We start from the raw sequence: 14,452 nt of genomic DNA on the forward strand, positions 1-14,452 counted from the left end.
TCTATGCATTCTAGCCTCATTGCTATATCTGAATTTAGATGGTGCTCTATGCGTTCTAGCCTCACTGCCATATTCTGAATCTAAATGGTGTTCTATGCATTTTAGCCTCACTGCCATATTTGAATCTAGATGGTGTTCTATGCATTTTAGCCTCATTGCCATATTTGAATCTAGCTGGTGTTCTATGGCCAAGGTCTATACTATAAATGCACACTGGCCTAACTAGCATTACCAAGCCTATTCCCTAGCCTATCAATACTCTCACCACCACTTACATTGTTCCCATCTACTACTAGCTTGTTTGCCTGCGTCCTTATTATCCTAATCAGTGTAACTCAATTTAAGATGGCTCCACATTTACCCAACATGCCTTTTCCAACTACTCTTATTAACCAGGCACCACACTTAGACATACACAACCTCCAGCTACTCCCCACCAGTCTCCCTCGTACTACCCTAGATAGGAACCTAGGACTTAGAGCTAGACTAGCCAAAATTTATGAGCCTCTAGCCCGCTCATTGCCCACTTTACAGAAGTCCAAAGAACAGCATCCTCGATCCAGTTCTTCTACTAAAACTTCTAATCCACCTTACAACCCCACCACTAGACCCCCTCATAACCTCCCCAGTCAGGGCATTCTCGAATCAACACAAGACAAACGTCACACAACTACTACTAAAAACATAGCCAGCCCCAAAATCAAGGGAGCTTTGATCAACGCTAGATCATTAGTAGCGCACGCCACAGAAATCACAGACCTGATCCTTAAAGAAGATCTTGATTTCCTCGCTATCACCAAGACTTGGCTACACCCTGCAGCAGGCCCCATGCTCATGTTAGCAGTCCCAGATAACTATTCTATCCTGAGGCAAGATCGCCCCAACTCCAGAGGAGGGGGTGTCGCCTTCATACATAAATGCAGCCTGTCCATGAGACTAGCAACCTCCTCCAATGTCCCATCTTGTGAAACACTATCAGTCAAAGTCCCACTCACTAATACCCAAACCCTCCATATCCATTTGATTTATCGTCCGCCAGGCCCTATTGGCACCTTTGATGAAGACCTCAAATCCATTCTATCTAGCAATCTTAAAAGCTCCTCTCAAGTTCTCACCCTGGGGGACTTTAACATGGGCTATAACGACCCGGCAGACCAAACAGCCAGCACCATAGCTAACACTCTTGCTGAACTAGGCTTTGCGCAAAGAAGTATGGCACCCACTCATTCGAAAGCTAGAATACTTGATTGGGTGGCCGACCACAACTGCTTAGCGAACATCACAAATACCTCACCACTAGTCTGGACCGATCACCACCTGGTATCGTTCTTGGTGTCCACTGACAGACCCCCACTTCCACCTAACACCACGGCCCCTCCAACTCTCACCAGAAACAAGAAGAACATTACACTAGAAAGACTCATCCCGAATTTACTCCCCACACTTAACACACTCCCCGATAACCTGGATCCAGAGATCCTGGTTGAAGAATAAAAGGTTATGGCTTCCTCGTTGGATCTCATCGCCCCACTTATACTCAGACCTAGTAAACTGAAAACGCACCTTAACAAATGGTACACCCCATTCCTCAAAAACCTAAGGCAGCAAAAAAGCAATTGTGAGGCTACCTGGAAAAAATCCCCTTCAGCCGCAAACAAACTCAAACTCTCCAAACTTACCACACTCTATAAAAAAGAAATCTACCTGGCCAAACGAACCTCCTTTGACTCTTGCATATCCCAAGCCAAATCTAACATAAAAGAACTCTTCTCTATACTTAAATAAGTAGAAACTCCCATACTACCCCCTGATACTTGTACCAAAAATAAAAATTGGTGCTCAGGAATTCAAAATGCATTGGCAAATAAGATCGTGACCCTTCAAAGTAAAATCTCTAGTAAAAAAGCTGCCCTAAAAGACACTCTCCCCTCCAAAATTCAGGATAAGCACACGACCACAGATCCGATCTGCTTCAAGTTCTCAAAAGTCAATACTCTTGAAGTAGAAAAAATGATCCTGTCTTTGAAACCATCCAACTGCCAGGGAGATCTGTGCCCAGCGCAGCTCATCAAAGATGCCGCCCGTGACCTCTCACCCTTCATCACTAAACTGATCAATGCTTCCTTTAACACTGGCTCCATCCCTTCCAATCTAAAAAAATCCTGGGTACGTCCATTATTAAAAGAACCTTCTCTGGACCCAGCCATACCCACAAATTACCGACCTATAACCACTGTTCCCTTCTTACTAAGAATTCTCAACAAGGTCGCCTATGTACAAATACAGAAGCACCTAGAAGAACACCACCTCTTAGGATCCAGACAATCAGGGTTCCGTCCTCAACACGGGACTGAAACGGCACTTATCGACCTAAAAGCTCAGATTGATACTCTCAGGGATAAAGGGCAAGTTGCGTTGCTCCTCCTCCTTGACTTATCGGCAGCTTTCGATTTGGTCGACCATTCTGTCCTATGCTCACACCTCCATACAGCAGCACACTTCTCTCCAGAGGCCAACAAATGGATCACCTCATTCCTTAACGGAAGAACTATGAGGGTCTTCTCTCCCACGACTGCAGCCAGCAGACCCCATTCCCATCACTTGTGGTGTCCCACAAGGCTCCTGCGTCTCCCCCACACTGTACAACGTATTTACCCAGCCCCTTTTCGATGATTTGGATCATCTTGGTATCACCCACACTAATTACGCAGATGATACCCAGATCCTCCTTCCGCTTTCTGGAGATTATGAAAAGGATTTGGCCTTGCTAAATAGGGTATACATCATCATCCAGGCATGGATGGCCACTCATGGACTATGCCTGAATGATGAGAAAACGGAGCTTATCATCCTGGGCACTACGTCCAGTTTAAAGAAACTCAGCCCTCCTACAATTCCTTCATAATAGATGGGAACAATATCAAAGTTGGACAAGAGGTCAAAACATTGGGTCTCTACCTGGACTCTAACCTTTCCTTCAAAAGACAACTGAGTTCCCTGGCATCCTCAACTGCATACACGTGCAAATTAATCCGCTCAGCTAAACCATTTCTGTCAGACACTAGCTGCCTCACACTCGCCAGAGCCCTTATACTTTCTTGCCTTGATTACTGCAACACCCTTTACCTGGGAACCTCCAAGGCTACCACCAGCAAGCTACAAACTTTACAGAATAACGCCCTGAGAGCAGCCCTAGGCATCCCCAGAAGAGGGCACATCTCAGGACTCAGCCAACAGAACAACTGGCTATCCACTAGAGACAAAATCCTCCTAAAAACGGCATCTCTAACTCACAAATCTCTTAACAATGCCGCCCCAATCTATTTGATCAACAGGTTCCATAGACAAGCATCCTCGAGACCCCTCAGAACTGCATACAAAGACTGCCTCTCTGTCCCTAATTTCAAACTTGCCACCACAGGAGGTAACAGTTTTCCAGTAAAAGCAGCCAAACTGTGGAACTCCTTGCCTCCCAACCTTAGAGCAGACATGCCCTATTTGAAATTCCGATCCATGCTAGTTCCATGTCTGAAAACGAGGGACCACCAAGATAGCTAGGTGCCAAGGCTATCACTCTTGCTACCCGTACACTGTGTAACCCGTGCGCCCACTTTGTACTCGTGTTTATATTGTATATATTGCCTGTTCTCCCCATATTGCTCTGTATATACTTTTATTGCTAACATGTACACTTTAAATTTGTAACCAAGCTTTGAATATTCTTGTAAATGCTGCTCCTTGATACCCCCGGGTACATCTGCGCATTATAAATAATAAAACAAACAAACAAACAAACATCAAGAGATTAACGAGGAAATCGTCAAGCAAAACTTTACGCTCCTCTTTTACCCTTCTGCTCAATCAGCCGAGATCTGGCTTGAAGAATGTCTGCGATTGTAGCTTTGAATTTAACGCACCACATGAATGGAATGCTTTGCCTATAAACATTAACATTTCCCATTCATTACCTCCCTTTAAGAAGCATGTGAAGACATGTCTTTTTAATCAACCTGAATAGAACTCCCCTTTTGTTCCAGGCTTTTTTCTCTTTCTAACTTTCGTGCTGCGCTCTGAGCCACACAGGCATGTAGCGCCCTACAAGAATTGAAATAAATAAATACATTCTTACTGATCTATCATGTACTCTCACTTAACTAATAACTTCTGCAGAGTGGTGACATCATCCTCCATAGATTCATGATGACCTTGCTTGGGCAATGGTGACATGGTGTCGATTTATCACCATATTTTGTCTAGGTGCATATTTATCCATCTGTTGACTCTCTTGAACCCATCTCCTAGTTCACTAGCCAAGAGGGATGGCAGCTTTCAATGCACTTTTTTGACTTGCTGGCCTTAATAAATGTATCACAGGTTTTTCTTTTTCTTCGCATCCTTTCCTTCCCTCATATCCAGCTGCGGCAAAGTCATTTTCCCAGTAATCCTTGCATTTATTGCATGCAACTACTGTTTCTCCAGGAGTGGTGACGAGCGGTGGGGCTGGATGGACACATATGTTTTGCATTTTAACACACACACACACACACCTGTAGAGGCGAGAAGGCTGGTTACAATGTCTAATCGGCCAGTACTGTATTCCAACAGCACCAGCACTGTAGAAAAAGGACATGTGCTAGCAACAATGTGGGTACGTCACCTATTGCTAGAGTGACACGCCAAAGACAATGGATGATACTTCCATAATGCCATGAGCCAGAGACATTTCTCTGCACTCTTGTGCCAGCCCCAGGGATCTGAGGTGAAAATACTGCTTCCTTAAGGCCATGAGCCGGAGGTCTTCCTTTGTGAAGTTGTTCGATCCCAAAGTATTGGAGTCAGCAGTGCTGTTCCCTTAACTGTTTATTGTTTACGTGCTTATCAGTTTACAAAGAAACTTGTTGCACAACAAAAGCATCCACATTTCAGAGTATGGACAAATAATTAATAACACACAAAGTTGCACGAAATAACAACACAGAATTATTAAAACTCCATTCTCAGTGTATCAAATGAAATACATTTCATCAGTAATAAAATCAACAATTCAAGCTAAAGTGCGGGGGTGAAAAGATTAAATCGGGCATCCCCTTCATGCCTGAGTTCAACATCCAATCTTATTACTTGTTTAAAACCACTAAATTAACTGCATTTAAAAATCTAAGTAAAGCCACCGACAATCATAATTCATATCCCGAGACGATCCGCTGCAGAAGGCTTCCGTACCAGTGCCATTTACAAATTTGCTAACGTGGTGTATTCTTAACTGCTCTAAGCCCAGGCATTCAGTGACAATGTTCCTCATTATGAGGTTGGCGGTAACCACCGGCGGGTTACCGCAAACCGTGTAACACTGTTTCCGCCACCTGAGTTCCTGGCACCACTGGGCAAGTCCTGGCGGCCCTGGATATCAGCGGCAGAAAATGTTGTGCCCCATTCCCACGGGGCCCTATAGCACTCTGCAGGAATGGTTGCACGGAAGCACCGGCACCGTTGTCGGAAGTGCTGGTGCTTCCATGGCAACCTTGCCTACTGGGGCCGATGCGCCCGGCAGGTCTAACCTGCCGGGCGCATCTGCTCTGGCAGGCAGAGTTGTAGTCTGCTGGTCCGAAAAGGATGCCGGTACGTTGTTACCGGCACCCTTGTTTCCAGACCGGCAAACTCGTGATGAGGCCCAATGTGCTTTAAATCTACCTGCAGTCCTGATGCTTCACAATATTCCCAACTGGGCTTCAAACCCTAACCCCTGCTTCTGATGTAGTTTATTTCTCCCGTAGGTAACAGGTTTACCCTCAATCTTAAAATCTGTGCCCGCCAAATCGAGTTTGGTATGGAAGTCCGGTATTTCTCGATGATGCCATGACTACGTAAATCCCACCTTAAGTGATATAATATATCATTTAGAACACTGTCCCTAGTATCATTCCAGTCCTTAATAAATGATCTTCTGTTAAACTCCATCGGGTTCTCAACCAAAGGTGTTACAGTAGTCACGCCACCTGCCATAATGTTCTCCTTGGTTTGCCTAGCATGATATATCAGGCTGCTCCCTTAATGGTGGTTCGGTTCACAGGGCTTCTAAGCTCCTCACGGAGGGTGACCAGGCGATCCTCCCAATACCTCCTCGGGACCCATCATCCTCTGGCTCTGCGGGCAACCAGCCCCCTTAGCCACCTTCTTAGGGGTCCCTAGAGCTAGGCAGGTACCTCTCCAAACTACCCATATCCCACATCTGGGCGCAAGAGATCGCCAAGCACTGATACATGAAGCAAGTAAATAACGGTGTGGGATGGATGCTTCTGCACAGCTGCCTATAAATTGTGTCCGTTTAGGAAACGTAAAGTACATTTTGAAGAGTAGAGTGACCTGTGTTTGACACATCATGGGTTCCTGGTAACCACTAGTTGTGACCAGAACACCAGAATGGACTGTACATTGTACATGTTATTTCCTGAATAATGTTCTTTAAATTAATAAGACTAAGCAGGTGTTATGACAGCATGGACGTGAAGAATATGTTTCTTCCTCCTTGCTAGGGGTAGGTTCAGGGACTGATAAAAAGTCTGCTCCCATTAAATGGCATGGATAAGGGATGTAGTGGACTTTCTGCGGGAATGTGTACTGTCACATGTTTGGTGGAGAGAGTCTTGGTTGCTCTTTGGAATGTGCTGGAGCCATGACGCAGAGGTTATTACTGACAGAATAATTGGAATACATTTCCTGACTGGAGACATGATACGGCCTCTGTCGGGACTCGTGTCACGCTGCGCTGATCAACCTGAACTCGGAAACATTGTATAATTTGCATTTGCCCCAGGGGCTTATTGCAGAAAAGTATCACTGTCTAGCTGCTCAGCCTGTGTTTTCCAGAGGTTTTCTGCCCGGAAACCCGTTGACAGACCAGTCTACATTTGAAAAGCAAAAACCCAGAGATGTACGTCTCCGCATGTCATGCCTATATCTTCACAAGACCAGGGCACCTGCCCAGCCCACATATTGAAAAAAAAAACTAAACACTACACTGGGTGGTGACTTAGAGACCAACTATAGGTGGGATTTACGCGCCTTACGGTGTTTCCGTCCCACACCACCATGTGATTGGCCACTAATAGTCTTTTTGTAGCCAATCACATGGAGGCGTGGGTCGAGTTGCCGACTGATACTCATCTGCAAATAAAGCGGTTGCATACGCATGCTCCAGCAGCGGGACTGGATCACCGCACAGAGCTCATATTGGTCAGGCCAGGCCGACAGCACTGTACCTGTTGCTGGACACTTACTGCTCATACCAATGGCTCGCATGTCCTGGACTGTGCCTCACTAATGCATGGGCTTGCACATTAAAGGGGCGTGTTCAATGAGGGTGCAACGTTAATGGGAAGCGTAAAAGCCTTGCGGAAGGCTTTTTTGCCTACCGTTAACGTTGTTAACGGTGCTGGTGCTTCAGTGATTTCTGCCAGAAGGGGCCTGAACTCCCGGCAGGTCAGGCCTGCCAGTAGTTCACTGCCCCTATCGGCAGACTCAGAGTAATCCGGTCTGGAATAAATGCCAGATCCGGTAGTACCGACCGTTTTACCAGCCTTTTTTCCAGATGGGATTACTCGTAATGAACCCGACTGAGTCCATAGGAGATCATGAACAAAGTAAAACCAAGGGCAGTGGAAGGAGCGCCTAGAAGCAAAGCTACGGCTAGCACTAGTGCTAAATGAATCATTGATGAACCCATTATAATACAAAGGGCTCCTGGTTACGACCCTGCTCTACCCAGGTAGGTGAACATTAAATAAATGAGCAGGGTCACAGAACCCAAGGCACCCACTCCTATTATGGATTGCCACATTGTAAGAATGGTTGCTTTGTGTTAGATAAATGTAATGCATAACATGGATTAGTATTCAACTTGAAACACATTACAGGAAGCTCAATAATTTACAGACAATATCTAGAAATAACACATTAACCCTGCTCATTTGATTTGATTTAATGTTCATTGGTGAAGCCTACATTTAAACAGATACGATAACTACACTAGAAGTGGGTATCGAAACTGTCCTAGACTGGAAATCCATAGAAAGTGCTGTTATAAAACCTGGCTAAAGGGTATTAGTAACCGGATAACAGAGTGTGGTTTCGAAATAACGTTGGTCCACTATCTAGGTTTTGCAACAGCCCGGGGACAATGGAGAATGGAGTAATAATACCTAGAAACTGGCAACACGGTGGACCGCCGGGGTAAGCTGGTTGAGCAGGAGGAGAACAGCGCCACCACATGGACACCCCAGCATAGGCGTCAGCAAGGAGCTTGGGTAAAGGGGAACAGGGAAAGGGCATCAATACAGGGAGCCTGCAAGCAATGCTGCAGTGCAGAGAGATAACTCTAAAAAGGGGCAGCATAGAAGTCATCCGACAGCTTAAGTGTCAGTAAGCGGGAAGAGCTTTAGTCCATAACAACAAAGTTACAGAATTGAGGGCAGTTGCAAGGGCACTGTCCTAGGCGATACAATATTTTTTATATTTGTAAAGCGCCTAAACCCGACGGCATCAGTGCGCTGTTAAGGAAACAAGTTACACACGTAGACATAAAAACAGTGGATAGTGCGGGGCAGGAAGCTCACCACACACGCATGGACATTTCAATAGATGTACTCAATCATATACCAGTGTCATTTAGGCAAAAAGCCACGTTTTTTCTCTGCCCTCAAAAGCAGGGGGAGAGCATTCCAGTGTTTCACTGCCACTGCAGGGAAGCTGGAGCCCCCTCCTCTATCTTTTTTGAAGGCGTGGATGGCCCTCACCGGTCTCGTGCAATTGTATCACGATTTTCTGTGAAAGGTATTCTGGGGCAGCGTTAGTAGGACATTTGTGCGTGATGGAGAGTGTCTTCAATATAATTCTTTCTCGGATTGGGAGCACGTCCTTTCTTGATGCTGAAATGAGATCTTTTTTGGGATGTTAAATACTGCACATAGGGCAATGTTTTGGATTACCTGCATTTTTTGGATGTTTTGTTTTGAAGTCCCTGCAAAGAGAACGTTACCGTAGTAGAGTCTCACTCCTATGATTGCTCTGGCGACAGTGATGCAGCTGGTCAGCGGGAGGAATTGTCTGGCTGCATTAATGAGTCTTGCTGTGTCTGCCGCTGAGGAGGCGATCGCGTTCACCTGTCTGCAGAGCCAGGCATCCAGGTAGACGCTCAATGATTTTACAGATGCTGAGACTGGGATGTTGATTCTAATAACAATAGGGCGTAAAAAAGTGCCCCCCGCATGACCTGGGGTACGCTGCCTGGGAGGCTGTCTCTGCTAATGCGGGCCCTAGCTGAGTGGTGCCCCCACCTCCAGAGCATAGGCATTACATGGTGTAAATGCAGCAAAGACCACAGGGACCGAAATGCATTATGGACCAGAGTGTGATTCTGCCCTTTATGGATGTGCAAGCTTACAAGTGATATGATATGATAGGTTATTTATAACGTGCTTAATACCCAGAGGTGTCTAAGCGCGGACCCAGGCAATGAACCTGTGTGGCTCTGTGTCATCTTGCTTCCAAGGCGAGCACTTTGTCCCTGAGCTATCCTCCCGCGACAAGTGCCAGATGTCTTGCAGAACGCAGGAACATCATGGGCCGAATCCAGGACCCTGATGGAAATCTGAAAAAGTAGAGGTTATGTGGCCTCAGAGAGGGAAGGACCATAAGCGACCACTCAACCAGTTGCATAATACGGCACCCTTAATCACTCACATCAGATGCGGGCAATGATGGAATGCTAAACACTGATCATCGACATAAGACACCAATCCATTAGTCACCAATCCATCATCTTCAGCTGTTTGTGTGTTGCTCTGTGCATGTTCTTACAGTGATCTGTTGTCTCAGGGCCTCTGTGGGTGTGCACACGTCCATGCATGATAAATACCTGTATAAGAGCTTGTGGGAGCATGTTTTTCAGTGAATGAATGCTTCTTCATGTGTGGTTTTAGGTATGCATATATTTTCTGAGTGTACATGGGTGATTGTTGGTATGTAAGGAAGCATGCCTGTATCTGTGGGAGTGCATGTGGGTATATGTGGGTATGTTTGCACTTTCAAGTGCTTGATTGTATCTATGCATACATATTGTATGTAACAGTGTATGTGTTGGCATGTCTAAGTGCATGTTTCTGCGAGCGTCTGCCGCGTAGAGTACATGTCTGTACATGGGTATATCATAGCCTGCTTCACTCCCCTCTCTGACTCTGATATTGTCTCTTTCCTCTGTCGCTCCCAACCCACTGCTTCCCCACTTCATTTTCTTCCATCACCTCTCATTCCCAAAGTCTTTCCCCCTCTTCTTCCCTACGTCACCGCACTTATTAACATCTCCCTCTCCTCGGCTTTCCATCCTTCCAGCTTCAAACATTTTGTTATCCTCCCCATTCTCATAAAACCCTCCCTCGATCTCTGCATTCTTGCCAATATTCATCCTATATCTCTACATCCCTTTCTTTCTAAAATTCCTGAGCGTGTTGTCTACTCCCAAATTTCTACCTATCTCGATCATCACTCCCTACTTCCTGATTAGCAATCTGGCTTCCACCTCCTCCACTCTTCTGAAACTTCCCGTCTCTCTATCTCTAACTCACTTCTTTCAACCACCCACTCTAAACGTTCCTCTGTTCGCATCATATTACATCTCTCCACTGCCTTTGACACTGTTGACCACCCTACCCTTGGTTGCACCATCTCCTCCGTTGGTGTGTCTGGAACTGCCCTAAAAGGGATTAAATCCTACTTGGCAAACACCACCTTCTCGATCTCCTGGGCTGGAAAACGTGCCTCTACCTTCCCACTTCTTCATGGTCTTCTTCAAGGCTCCAATCTCGGCCTCCTGCTCTTCTCACTCTACAAATTTCCTTTATCCTCTATTGTCTCATCCTTTGGTCTTTCCTCACATTTTTAAGCTGATGAATCACAAATCATTGTCTCCTCCTCTTTCTCTGATGCTCTTCACTCTACTATTTCTTCTGGCCTTCTGGCAATCTTAGATACAAGCCAACTTTCTCTGCCTCAACGCCTCCAAAAACAAAACCCTTTCTTTTTCATTTACTTTCAATTCCCTGCTGCATCCATCTACCTCCCGCCCCCTCACACCTTCCCTTCTCCACTTCAGCCCATAGCATGGGTGTTTATTTTGATTCCTCCCTTTCCTTTAAATCCCACATTGCTAGCACAGCCCACTATTGCTGATATCATCTGTTTAACATCTGCAGACCTTGCTCCTTTCTCTCATTTCAAGCCACAAAACTACTCATCTCTACTCTTGTCCTTTCTCACCTTGATTACTGTTCAGCTTTGCTTATTGGTCGGCCCTCCTATCCACTCGCTCCCCTTTGCTCTTTCTTTAACTCTTCTGTCTGTACCCTCTGCGGTCTCTCTCCTTGTTCCTCTATCTCCCCCTCCCTATACTCACTTGCTTGGTTCCCTTGGATCCCGCCTTCTCATTCATTTTCTCTGCATTATATTCAAATGTCTACATGGTCTCCCCCTCGACCTGCTTTCTTCTCTAGTGTCCCCTCTCTTTACTTTCTAAAACAATTTCTGCTTACTGTGCCCAAGCTCTCCTGTGCCTCTTCCCCTTTTTCATTAATTTGAACTCCTAGCCCCCAAACATTGGAACTCTCTCTCGCTCCATATTCGCTCTTCTCCCTCTCTATCCATCTTTCACCTGAATCTAAAAAAACAATCTACTCTTTTCCTTTAATCACTGAGCCGTTTTTTATCTGTCCAGCACTTTGGCGAAAGCGCTATATGACTAAATAAAATACAATATAATGACATTATATGGCACACAAGCAAACTACTTGACATATTGTGTGAATGGCTGGACCGAATATGGCACCATCTGGCATATAATAGAAGTGCCAGGGCAAATAAAGACACTTAGGCTGCAACAAGAGAACCTTGGAATAATCTGTAAGTATTTGGTATTCATGACTTGACATAGGCTTGTAGTAGCTATACACGCCAAATGATATCTGTCCCCGGGCATAGCATGACATAGCATGACCATACCAACATATGACAGGAGATGGGCATATGATGGGGACGTCTGGTTTATAGCTGAACACGTGATGCTAATCCTTGTTATAATGTAAGAGTATCCGGTCGTATAGTGGAAGTATATGCTGTGTGGTGCTATGAGGCGTACCAATGTGACATGAGCATACGTCTTCACCACAATATCTGGAATATGAGGCCATTCCCACACTGCTGTACTGATACACCCATTTTTTCAACACTCTACCAGAATTATATCCACTGGTGAACCCACACATATACAACTGCTATGAAGTAAAACCTAAACATAACTTACATGCAACAAACACAACCAAACCGCACATCAAGCCACTCGCCATTAATGCATCCATCGGTACATTACACGACACATACGCTTAAAACAGGCCAGGCCTGTTGGCTTGGCCAGAGCTTGTCTGTCTCCTGGCTTTGTCATAAGTCTTCTGCTCTGTTATAAAGTTACATACTGCGACAATCACCACTGCAGTGTTCAGTGAGGAGGTTTCTTGGATGTTAAAGAAGATACAATGATGTGAAAAAAGACAGGAGAAGGCTCTCCACTTCCTCAGATGTGAGTGACTAATAACAGTGATATGTCTGGTTACACCTGAGTCTCTGCTTTTATTCCCCTCAGAGTTCATACCTGATGAGTTGCGGGGAATATTCCGGAACAGCAGGAGACTCCCTCTCAGGGGGCTTCAACCCAGAGATGCAATGGTGGGCCAGCCACAAGGGCATGAAATTCAGTACGAAGGACAAGGACAACGACAACTACGAGGGGAGCTGTGCCCAAGAGGAAAACAGCGGCTGGTGGTTTAACAGGTGAGTGCTTTCCTTCTCCAGATTTCCGACCCCGTCATCCATTCATGCCCATGGTCAGCCGAGGGCTTTCCTCCTATCTGTTTAATAATCGGACTCTTGCTCCTTAAGGAAATCCCATATTGTACGCATACGCAGCTCTAAAAAGAGCCCATTCATTACTACCGACCATACTCATAAAATCGAACAGTTTCCAACGCGACATTCCATATGTGTGCGATATTTCAAACCCAACGGGGCGTTGATCGTAGTCAACGTCCGCTTTCACAAACTCATTACCTGATGGCGAATGGAAAAGTATGAAAATGGCGTCCATTGCCACGGAAAGACATCACTTATAGGAAAATGGAAGGCTAGTCTGCCCTGGAAGCTCTCAGTGACACCTTGGACATTTACGGTGGCGTGTATCCTGAATTTCTTTGATGGCACCAGTGACCCCAAAGTGGATACACTTTTTTCTGTATAACTATAGAATTCTTAATTTTGGAAGAGATGTACTATTTTGTGACCCCTTCTCGCTCTTGATGTTTCAGTGTTCACCGGGAGTCTGGGTGGGCGCAAAGCAATGCTTGATCAGGATTGCCCCACACAGAGTAATACATGACCTTTTGCCCTCATGCCATGTTATCCTACCCAGCTGCCCCTCTCTTCTGGCACGAGCAATCAGTACCTGAAGCTGGGGTCATCATTCTCTCATATTGGCAGTTAACCATGGTTCCCAAACCCTTGAATCACCGCCCTTCTATGCTGGGGATCCAGCAGTCCAAACATATAGAGGAACCCGCTGCTGCTGCTTCATTTACGCTCTGCCAGCGGATGACCCTGACTCCGCCCTGACCCCCACTTGCTAGAAGAGGAAGGCACCTGGTTCCTGGTTTACTTCGATCGGCTCCAGGTTGTGCAGCTGATTGTTACTGGAAATGTGTGAAATAAGGGATAATGGCGTCTTTAGGAAAGTGGTGAACGTCCGCTGGAATCATTTAACTGCAAGTGCTTTTGTGTCTTTTGGCAGCACCACTTTGGCCTACATGGGTCTGAGCGTATGTAAAAGTAGTGTAAAATGCGCAGAAGTTGCACTGGGAGCAAATATATATTAAGTGTGCATATTGACGCATGATTTGGTTACAATAATGGTTTCCAAGTTCGCAATGTCAGCTCTCTTGGGTGGCCATTCTGAACCCCTGGGCATTGTGGTGTGGCACTGTCAGCAGTTCTTTAACCTAGTAATGCTGCCACCTCTGATTTTCTCTATTGCCTTGGTGTAGACTTCCACACATACATTAAGTACTACTTAAAGTGCCCAGAGCACAGCATCGATTCATCCACAGTCACTAAGTGCATGCACACTATCACATTTGGATGGATTCCAACAGGTTGTGTCTATTCGCAGATAGAAAAAGAGTTGCTACTCTGATCCAAACACTACCAATACTTAGTTGGACAATCTCCTCCCAGCTGAGCTGGCACTGGGCCCCCAGGTCAATTTGCTTGTGACTCTCAGCTTATTGAACTCTGGGTTATTCATCCCTTACTTCCCAGTAGTCATTTTCATCACAGGATCATTGCCACAGCCTGTATGTGC

The 14,452-nt window shown here is 45.7% G+C and overlaps 1 protein-coding gene across 3 annotated transcripts in view; it reads left to right on the forward strand.

The window, feature by feature from the left end:
• Positions 1 to 14,452, forward strand: part of FGL1 (fibrinogen like 1) — a 533,869-nt gene that overhangs the window by 497,424 nt on the left and 21,993 nt on the right. For 2 of the 3 annotated variants that reach the window (XM_069631565.1, XM_069631566.1), the window contains one exon: positions 12,686 to 12,873. The exons of the other annotated variant lie outside the window; for it this stretch is intronic. In XM_069631565.1, the coding sequence (XP_069487666.1) occupies positions 12,686 to 12,873 (188 nt within the window). The remainder of the gene's footprint in view (positions 1 to 12,685; positions 12,874 to 14,452) is intronic. 3 annotated transcript variants of the gene reach the window in all.

The sequence above is a fragment of the Ambystoma mexicanum genome, chromosome 6q (assembly GCF_040938575.1).
Source record: "Ambystoma mexicanum isolate Mex_15411 chromosome 6q, UKY_AmexF1_1, whole genome shotgun sequence".
Classification (NCBI taxonomy): domain Eukaryota; kingdom Metazoa; phylum Chordata; class Amphibia; order Caudata; family Ambystomatidae; genus Ambystoma; species Ambystoma mexicanum.